Here is a 10,379-nt window from a genome sequence, read left to right as displayed (position 1 = left end):
GGAGGCGGAGTGGATAAGGCTGAGGGCCGAGGGGGGAGGCGGAGGAATCGATAGTGAGATAGTGAATGAGAGAGAGAATCGAGAGTTGACTGATGCCATTCTAGGCATCAATTTCATTTTTTTTAATTGTAAATAATGGCATTTTATGTAAATTCAGCCAAAAATAAGGGCATTTTTGATGTACAAATATAGTAAGTAGGAAGTGTTACTTTTAGTCGGGACCGAAATGGAAAAAAGTAATTCTTAATCGGGGACGAAAGGAGAATTATATTTATGGTTTGAAAGAAGTATTTGGAGGAGTAGTACTTATTAGATTTTGCAATCCATAGTTGACACCTCTAATGGGGAAGTTAGATTTTTATGGTATGATTTTCTTTCCTTCTTCCTAATATATGGAAAAGATATGATTTAAAAATATATTCATGATTTATGGAGAATTAGGAAATATTAGATGACATGGACATATCTGTATCATTTTTCATTAATATTATGATTTGTATAATTCAATATTTTTTCTCCTTAAAGTAAATAATAGGCAAAATACATACTTAGGTCCTTATACTTTAGTCAAAATGTTCATTAGGTCCTTATACAATTTTTTTGTTTTAATAGGTCCTTATATTATTCACAATATTTTTATCAGGTCCTCGTACAATTTTTCGTTTTAGTAAGTCCTTATACTTTTATCATAACATTCATTAGGTCCTTATACAATCTTTTATTTTAGGGACTTTTTTTACATTTATCTTGGATAATAATTTAAATTTAATTAAACTTAATGAACTTTTTAATATTCCACTATTTAACTTAGCATAATCTATAAATATAATATCATCTTGTTATCCAATAATCTCAATAAGTTGTAGAGAATAATAAAAAGATTAACCGTGATGATTGAAGATTAAAATCGAAGTTTTTTTAGAATAATTATCCGAATTTTCAATTGATTATTTATATTGAAAGATACGTTTCCTAAATATTTATAATTGTAATGACACGGGATTTATGTCACACTTGTGTAATGACACGGGATTTTAGGAGGTTTTGTTTTGTGTGTTAAATGGAGAGAAAAATATATTTTTTATATTAATGTGAGAGCGAACTTTTTTCAAAAATGGAGATTCGACATCTTTTGTGGGACAAACTAAGAAGGAAAGTGTGACATCTTTTATTGGACGAAGGGGGTATTATATATTATGATTAACTTAAAAATTCAGTTTAATAAAATTACTAGATTCATTAAAATAAAATATTTATCTTAATTTTATCTAACTAATTGAGAATGTAACTATATAAAAGTATTAACTAGCACTATAAAGTAATATCATAATATTCAAATAAGATATGGTATATTAATAATAATAGTATAAGAAACTATTACACTCAATCTCAAATAAATTAGAAGAAAGAAGAAAGTGGATGAATAAAGAAACAAATATACTTTAAAGAAAATGAGAGGATAAATAGATTGAATTGTCCTTCATGGCCTTAAGGGTACTTTGGTCATGAAAATATTGGAAATAGCCAAAAAGTAGTTGAATTGATATTAACTTAGAGTTGATGAACCTCAAAAGATATTATGAAATGTTACGGATCAAATTAGCTCATTTAAGATAGTTGATGTACTAAAAAAGATATTCCCTCTATTTAATAATCTTATAATCAATGTCGAACTAATTTTTTAATTCATTTTAAGCTGATTTTAGTTTGTTTAGTTCATTTTAAGCTGATTTTAATTTATTTTAAGAGTGTTTTACTAAGAGCATTTTACTTCATTCTTTCTAAAATTTATTTTGGTTCGACATTTCAAAGTAGTTTTGCATATACTCCGATGATCTAATAATTCATTGTTATTGAAATTGCTTAATATTTCAATAAATATATAAATAAATTAATCTGAACTCTGATTTTCTTTCCTTCCTAATATATGGAAAAGATATGGTTTAACAATATATTCATGATTCATGGAGAATTAGGAAATAATAGATGACATGGACATATCTGTATCATTTTTTATTAATATTATTATTTGTATAATTCAATATTTCTCTTTACATCTTAAAAATAAAGTAAATAAAAATGCTCGAGTTTCGATTACAGTGGAACTAAATTGAACTCATTCACTTGAATCACTTCCAATTCAACTTCCGATTCAAAATCCTTAGCTCAATTTCTTCTCAAAATCAGGTTGATTCGTGGCTATGCGTTCCAGATATCTCCACACCACCATCGTACGACACCGGCGATGCCCAGAAACGCCCCCTGCGATGCCCAAAATCAACAAATTTACGGACTCAGACATGGTGAAATGCACGATTGCTATCAGAAACCATCTGCGCAATGGCCGATGTGACGCCGCGTTGCGTTTATTCAACTCCATGCCTCGCAAATCTGAGGTAATCTACGGCACTATGATATCTGGCTGCTTTTCCAGTGGCAATGTTAAACTGGCCCATCAGCTGTTCGATGAAATGCCTGTTAAGAATTTGGTGGCTCAGAATATAATGATCAAGGGTTATATTAAGAACAACAATCTCAGTGCTGCCCGAAAGCTTTTTGATGAAATGCCTATCAAGGATGTTTTCTCGTGGAATACAATGCTGTCTGGTTATGTGAAAAATGGGTCAATGGATGAGGCAAAAAGAGTTTTTGATGGAATGCCTGTCAAGGATGTTGTGTCCTGGACTGTGATGTTGTCTGGTTATGTGAAAAATGGGTCAATGGATGAGGCAAAAAGTTTTTTTGATGGAATGCCTGTCAAGGATGTTGTGTCCTGGACTGTGATGTTGTCTGGTTATGTGAAAAATGGGTCAATGGATGAGGCAAAAAGAGTTTTCGACCGAATTCCGGTCAAGAATGTTTTCACGTGGAACACGATGATGTCTGGGTATGTACAAAATGGGTTAATGGATGAGGCAAAAAGTTTTTTTGATGGAATGCCGGTCAAGGATGCTGCCTCGTGGGATACAATTTTGTTTGGTTATGTGAAAAATGGGTCAATGGACGAGGCGAAGAGAGTTTTTGATCAAATGCCGGTCAAAGATGTTGTCTCGTGGAACACAATAATATCTGGATATGTGCAGAATGGGTTGATGGATGAAGCTAGGAGAGATTTTGATCGAATGCCAGTTAAGGATGTTTTTTCGTGGACCACAATGATGGCTGGTTATGTGCAAAATGGGTCAGTGGATGAGGCAAAGAAAGTTTTTGATCAAATGCCAACCAAGAATGTAGTCTCATGGAACGCGATGTTGTCTGGGTATGTACAAAATGGGTTAATGGATGAGGCAAAAAGTTTTTTTGATGGAATGCCTGTCAAGGATGTTGCCTCGTGGAACACGATGTTGGTTGGGTACTCGCAAAATGGGTTAATGGGCGAGGCTATAAAAGTTTTTAATCAAATGCCACATAGAAATTGTATCACGTGGACCTCTATTATAGCCGGGTATAACAAAAATGGAGATTACGAAGAGGCGTTGCTTATTTTTACTGAGGCGATGAATGATCGGGAAATGTTAAATGCAAACACATTTGCTAGTGTTGTAAGTGCGTGTGCGGATATTGTTGCTTTCGAGCTTGGTAAGCAAATTCACGGGCATGTTGTTAAAGGAGGATTCGCTGACTGCAATGTTGATAACGCTCTTGTTTCCATGTATTGCAAGTGTGGAAGCATCAGTGAGGCATATGAAATTTTCGATAGAATTGAAGATAAGAATGTGATGTCATGGAATACACTCATCGTTGGTTATGCTAGACATGGCTTAGGCCAAGAAGCTCTCCAACTTTTTGAGTCAATGAAACTATCGTGTATAAAACATAATGACATTACCATGGTAAATTTTACTTGTATTGTTTTTTTTATTTTCTAAATACTTGCGTTGATCGAGTACTCACTTGTTTTGATGTAGGTTGGCGTTTTAATGGCTTGTAGTCATTGTGGCTTCGTAGAAGAAGGAAAACATTACTTCTATTCCATGACCGAAGATCAAAACATAGTGGCAGATCTAAGGCACTATTCCTGCTTGATTGATCTTCTTGGTCGAACTGGGCGCCTAGACGAAGCTTACGACCTAGTAAAAAGCATGCCTTTTGAGCCACACGCGAATATATGGAAATCTCTCCTTGGTGCTTGCAAGAATCATGGAAATATAAAATTGGGTGAAAAGGCTGCTGAGATGCTGTTATTAACTGATCCATGGGACTCTTCGGTTTATGTTCTTCTTGCTAATTTGTATGTTGATTCAGGTAGATGGGAAGATGCCGAGAAGATTCGGTTAAAAATGAAGGATTCAGGTTTAAGAAAACCGATTGGATATAGCTGGGTTGAAGTGTCAAACAAGACTCACAAATTTTCTGCTGGAGACTTCACTCATCCTGAGAGTGAAAGCATATGCTCTTTCTTGGAAGAGTTGTATGTTAGGATCAAAGAAAACGGATATGTTTCGTTGACAAAATCAGTACTACATAATGTGGAAGATGAAGAAAAGCAGCATTCACTCAAATATCATAGCGAAAGGTTAGCTGTTGCTTATGGGATTATGAAGACACCAAGTGGAAGGCCTGTTTGTGTTTTTAAGAACTTGCGCGGCTGTGAGGACTGTCACATTGTGATGAAACTCATATCCAAGATCACGGGCAGATCGATCATCTTACGTGATAGTAATCGTTTTCATCACATTGAGGATGGTGAATGTAATTGTGGAGACTATTGGTGAAGTTCTCATATGCTTTGTTCTAAATTGATTCAGCATCTACATACCAAAAGTATCCAGGTTTGTTTACATGCTCTGTTTATGTATTCCACTTGCATAACACTACACATTCATTCTCTGATTGTGCTTTTGTTATAAAGGAATATGAAAGTAGAGTTTTCCTATGTGTGTCGTATGCAGCGTCCTACTTATTTGGCAGGGGAGGGAGCATTGTTCCTGAATGTCGGAGAAAAAGGCTACATGCGATGACGACATGAGAAGAGGAAGGAAATTGAACTAGAAGAGGAAGCTTTCACAGACTAAGTAGGGAGCATTGTTCTCTGATTTTATTATCTTTTGTTCATCACTTGTAGTAGTATTTATTTCCATTAATGCTTAGCTTCTTTGTATCACTTGTTTTTGGAACTATTTCCCAACCTCCTTAACTCTCTACTTAAGGAAATTGGAGCTATTTAAAGAGCATATTAGTGTTCTTGAGTGTTTAGTCTGAAAATCTCTTCACTATTCATGGGTCCCACTGTACTTTTCACCTCATCTTTTAACTAAGAGACAACACCTGCATCCCTCCATCTCTTAACCATCTCATCTCTTAACTATTCATTCAATTTCATTTTTTATTTTCATTTCCAACAAATTCAATTAATATTTCATTGAAATATTAAATTAATACTAATACTTCATTAAATCATTAAAAACCACAAAAATTACAACATCCAAAAATACGAAAAATACATAATTGAAATCTATGGAGTATTTTTAATTTTAATTTTAATTTTTTAATTTTCGATTTTTATTACAATATTGAAAAATACGAAAATTAAAAATTATAATATTTTAATTTATTTTATTTTCGAATTTTCCTGATTTTTAAAAAAAAAACAAAAAAAACATTTTAAACGGATATAAACGACGCCCACTCGCGGGCCGGCGAGTGGTGTCACGCACGAACCGCAGCACGCCACGTCGCCAAGGCGCGTGTCTCGCCAGCTCGAGGCCGGCCTCTTCGGGATGCGACACGCGACGAGACGACTCGTCTCTTCAGGACGAGATGCATGCCGCATCGCCGTCTCGATGCGGTCTCGTCTCGTCGAGACGAGATAGGGACTGCATCGTGACGCGATGTGGATGCCCTCACTAAAAAATAATCACGGCAACGACGAATGGATGGAGTACATCGGAAGGCATTACTCAGGCCTTATTCGATTGCGTTAACGATTAGCTTTGCATATACTCCCACGATCTAATAATTCATTTCAATAGCTTTGCATATACTCCCACGATCTAATAATTCATTGCTATTGAAATTGCTTAATATTTCAATGAATATATAAATAAATTAATTTGACCTCTGATTTTCTTTCCTTCTTCCTAGTATAGGGAAAAGATATGATTTAACAATATATTCATGATTCATGGAGAATATTGAAATATTAGATGACATGGACATATCTGTATCATTTTTTATTAATATTATTATTTGTATAATAATTCAATATTTTTTTCTCTTTACATCTAAAAAATAAAGTAAATAAAAATGCTCATAAGTTTCGATTAGAGTGAAACTAAATTGAACTCATTCACTTGAATCACTTCCAATTCAACTTCCGATTCAAAATCCTTAGCTCAATTTCTTCTCAAAATCAGGTTGATTCGTGGCTATGCGTTCCAGATATCTCCACACCACCATCGTACGACACCGGCGATGCCCAGAAACGCCCCCTGCGATGCCCAAAATCAACAAATTTACGGACTCAGACATGGTGAAATGCACGATTGCTATCAGAAACCATCTGCGCAATGGCCGATGTGACGCCGCGTTGCGTTTATTCAACTCCATGCCTCGCAAATCTGAGGTAATCTACGGCACTATGATATCTGGCTGCTTTTCCAGTGGCAATGTTAAACTGGCCCATCAGCTGTTCGATGAAATGCCTGTTAAGAATTTGGTGGCTCAGAATATAATGATCAAGGGTTATATTAAGAACAACAATCTCAGTGCTGCCCGAAAGCTTTTTGATGAAATGCCTATCAAGGATGTTTTCTCGTGGAATACAATGCTGTCTGGTTATGTGAAAAATGGGTCAATGGATGAGGCAAAAAGAGTTTTTGACCGAATTCCGGTCAAGGATGTTTTCTCGTGGAATACAATGTTGTCAGGTTATGTGAAAAATGGGTCAATGGATGAGGCAAAAAGTTTTTTTGATGGAATGCCTGTCAAGGATGTTGCCTCGTGGAATACAATTTTGTTTGGTTATGTGAAAAATGGGTCAATGGATGAGGCAAAACGAGTTTTTGACCGAATTCCAGTCAAGGATGTTTTCCCGTGGAACACAATAATATCTGGATATGTGCAGAATGGGTTATTGGATGAGGCTAGGAAAGTTTTCGATCAAATGCCAACCAAGAATGTTGTCTCATGGAACGCGATGTTGTCTGGGTATGTACAAAATGGGTTAATGGATAAGGCAAAAAGTTTTTTTGATGGAATGCCTGTCAAGGATGTTGCCTCGTGGAATACAATTTTGTTTGGTTATGTGAAAAATGGGTCAATGGACGAGGCGAAGAGAGTTTTTGACCGAATTCCGGTCAAGGATGTTTTCTCGTGGAACACAATAATATCTGGATATGTGCAGAATGGGTTATTGGATGAGGCTAGGAAAGTTTTCGATCAAATGCCAACCAAGAATGTTGTCTCATGGAACGCGATGTTGTCTGGGTATGTACAAAATGGGTTATTGGATGAGGCAAAGAAAGTTTTTGATCAAATGCCAACCATGAATGTTGTCTCATGGAATACGATGTTGTCTGGGTATGTACAAAATGGGTTAATGGATGAGGCAAAAAGTTTTTTTGATGGAATGCCTGTCAAGGATGTTGCCTCGTGGAACACGTTGTTGGTTGGGTACTCGCAAAATGAGTTAATGGGCGAGGCTATAAAATTTTTTAATCAAATGCCACATAGAAATTGTATCACGTGGACCTCTATTATAGCCGGGTATAACAAAAATGGAGACTACGAAGAGGCGTTGCTTATTTTTACTGAGGCGATGAATGATCGGGAAATGTTAAATGCGTACACATTTGCTAGTGTTGTAAGTGCGTGTGCGGATATTGTTGCTTTTGAGCTTGGTAAGCAAATTCACGGGCATGTTATTAAAGGAGGATTCGCAAACTGCAATGTGGAAACTGCCCTTGTTTCCATGTATTGCAAGTGTGGAAGCATCAATGAGGCATATGAGATTTTCGAGAGAATTGAGGATAAGGATGTGATATCATGGACTACACTCATCGTTGGTTATGCAAGACATGGCATAGGCCAAGAAGCTCTCCTACATTTTGAGTCAATGAAACTATCGTCTTTAAAACCTAATGACATTACCATGGTAAATTTTACTAGTATTGTTTTTTTTATTTTCTACATACTTGCGTTGATCGAGTACTCACTTGTTTTGATGTAGGTTGGTGTTTTAATGGCATGTAGTCATTGTGGCTTCGTAGAAAAAGGAAAACATTACTTCTATTCCATGACCGAAGATCACGGCATAGTTGCTGATCTAATGCACTATTCCTGTTTGATTGATCTTCTAGGTCGAGCTGGGCGCCTAGACGAAGCTCACGACCTAATAAAAAGCATGCCTTTTGAGCCCGACGCGAGTATATGGAGTTCTCTCCTTGGTGCTAGCAAGAGACAGAGAAATATAAAATTGGGGGAAAAGGCTGCTGAGATGCTGTTATCAATTGATCCATGGAACTCTTCGGTGTATGTGCAACTTGCTCATTTGTATGCAGCTTCAGGTCGATGGGAAGATGCCGAGAGGATTGGATTAAAAAGGAGGGGTTTGGGTGTTGTAAAAACGATTGCATATAGCTGGGTTGAAGTGTCAAACAAGACTCACAAATTTTCTGCTGGAAACTTCACTCATCCTGAGAGTGAAAGCATATGCTCTTTCTTGGAAGAGTTGTATGTTAGAATGAAAGAAAACGGATATGTTTCGTTGACTAAATCAGTACCGCATAATGTGGAAGAAGAAGAAAAGCAACATTCACTCAAATATCATAGCGAAAGATTAGCAGTTGCTTATGGGATTATGAAGACGCCAAGTGGAAGGCCTGTTCGTATTTTCAAGAACTTACGCAGCTGTGAGGACTGCCACATTGTTATGAAACTCATATCCAAGATCACGGGAAGATCGATCATCGTACGTGATAGTAATCGTTTTCACCACATTGAGGATGGTGAATGTAATTGTGGAGACTATTGGTGAAATTCTCATATGCTTTGTTCCAAATGAATTCAGCATCTACATAGCGAAATTACCGGGTATTTTTCTTGCTTATGGTCATATAAAATAGTGTATATAGATTTCCAATTTCGTTAACATGATCTGATGTTTATGTATTCCAATAGCGAAATTTCTTGGTTTATTTGTGTTTTTGTTATAAAGGAAAATGAAAGTAGAGTTTTCCCATGTGTGTCGTATGCAGACATATATCCTGCTTATTTGGCAGGGATGGAGCATTGTTCCCTAATGCTGCAGAAAAAGGGTACATGGGGTGACGACATGCGAAAAGGTAGCAAATTGAACTAGAATTCAAAAAATGTGAAGGGAGAAGCTTTAAGTAGGGAGATTTTCGTACTCAAGCTTTAGGTTGGATGATCTTTTGCACATTATGGGGTGAAGCTTGTAGTAGTATTTATTGCTTTTAATGCTTAGCTTCTTTGTATCACTTGTTTTTGGAACTATTTCACAACCTCTTAACTCTCTACTTAAGGAAATCGGAGCTATTTAAGCAGCATATTAGCGTTCTTAAATGATCTTGGTGATTTTGTTTGTTATTTGAAGTGTGTGAAATTGGAGCTATTTAAACTAGCATTGTTTAGATTTCTTTTTTGCATCTTTTCTTGCTCTTTTCCAAGTGTTTAAGTTAACTATAAGCTCCTCATTTTCATATTGTTGATTTCGAATTTTTAAATGGGGAAAAAAATCATTTGTGTGTTGCAAGTAGCAAAGAGTAGTAAGTCATTTCTCAATGTCTAATTGCTCTTATTTTGGCATGTTTTAGTTGATTTCGTTTTTAAGGCATTTCATCACCATTGAGTTCTTGACCGTCTATATGGAGTGGTAAACTAAACATTAAGCTTTTCATTTGTTATTTTCAAGGTATGTTTAGATGTTGGAAAGTCTACACATTCTTGCTTACTTTATTCCCAAAAGTTTCTTATTTTATGTTTAGTCTTTATACATCTTGTATATAAATTTCTAATCCATAATTATCACCAAATATTTTAAGTGCAACAATATATGACAAATACTACCATTCTTTGTGGATTTAACGCCTTGACATATAAATTAATTTATAAGGACATGTGAACACGAAATCCTTTCTTTTCATACTTCCTCTGTCCCTCAAAATTTGTCACATATTACCTTTTTTGTCCGTCCCTAAAAATTTGTCACCTTTTACTTACCATTTTTAGTAGTGGAGCCTATATTCCACTAACTCATCCACACTCACAATTTATTACTCCCTCCGTCCACGAAAATTCGTCCCGGTTTGACCTGGCACGGGTTTTAAGAAATGTAATGGAAAGTGAGTTGAAAAAGTTAGTGGATTGTGGGTCCTACTTTTAAAGTATTAGTTTTATAATAAAATGTGAGTAGGAAT

General features: G+C 35.8%; 2 protein-coding genes across 3 annotated transcripts; both read left to right on the top strand.

Moving 5' to 3' along the window:
- Positions 1-2,081: 2,081 nt before the first annotated feature.
- On the top strand, positions 2,082-5,196 carry LOC125193742 (uncharacterized). Its single transcript, XM_089057324.1, has 3 exons — positions 2,082-3,833; positions 3,909-4,772; positions 4,893-5,196. Exons 1-2 carry the CDS (start codon positions 2,202-2,204, stop codon positions 4,713-4,715), a joined length of 2,439 nt encoding a protein of 812 aa, XP_088913450.1. The 5' UTR covers positions 2,082-2,201; the 3' UTR covers positions 4,716-4,772; positions 4,893-5,196.
- A 1,082-nt stretch (positions 5,197-6,278) lies between these two features.
- On the top strand, positions 6,279-9,489 carry LOC148929726 (uncharacterized). 2 transcript variants are annotated; one of them, XR_016128686.1, is made up of 3 exons: positions 6,279-8,095; positions 8,171-9,033; positions 9,198-9,489. XR_016128686.1 is itself a non-coding variant. In XM_089056113.1 (2 exons), exons 1-2 carry the CDS (start codon positions 6,371-6,373, stop codon positions 8,975-8,977), a joined length of 2,532 nt encoding a protein of 843 aa, XP_088912239.1. In that variant the 5' UTR covers positions 6,279-6,370; the 3' UTR covers positions 8,978-9,489. The 2 variants fall into 2 exon arrangements, 1 of the variants encoding a protein (XP_088912239.1); XM_089056113.1 differs by having other exon boundaries at positions 8,171-9,489.
- Positions 9,490-10,379: the final 890 nt, after the last annotated feature.

Source organism: Salvia hispanica, chromosome 4 (assembly GCF_029641045.1).
Source record: "Salvia hispanica isolate PSC_SH4W2 chromosome 4, Shi_PSC_v1, whole genome shotgun sequence".
Lineage (NCBI taxonomy): Eukaryota > Viridiplantae > Streptophyta > Magnoliopsida > Lamiales > Lamiaceae > Salvia > Salvia hispanica.
Note: the sequence above shows the minus strand (reverse complement) of the source record. Positions and strands in the feature narration are given on the sequence as shown.

Bases quoted from the DNA above. Each gene is read 5' to 3' on its own strand.
- LOC125193742 (XM_089057324.1), top strand. From the start codon at position 2,202: ATGCGTTCCAGATATCTCCACACCACCATCGTACGACACCGGCGATGC. The intron at 3,834-3,908 runs GTAAATTTTACT...GTTTTGATGTAG, and splicing joins AACATAATGACATTACCATG to GTTGGCGTTTTAATGGCTTG.
- LOC148929726 (XM_089056113.1), top strand. From the start codon at position 6,371: ATGCGTTCCAGATATCTCCACACCACCATCGTACGACACCGGCGATGC. The intron at 8,096-8,170 runs GTAAATTTTACT...GTTTTGATGTAG, and splicing joins AACCTAATGACATTACCATG to GTTGGTGTTTTAATGGCATG.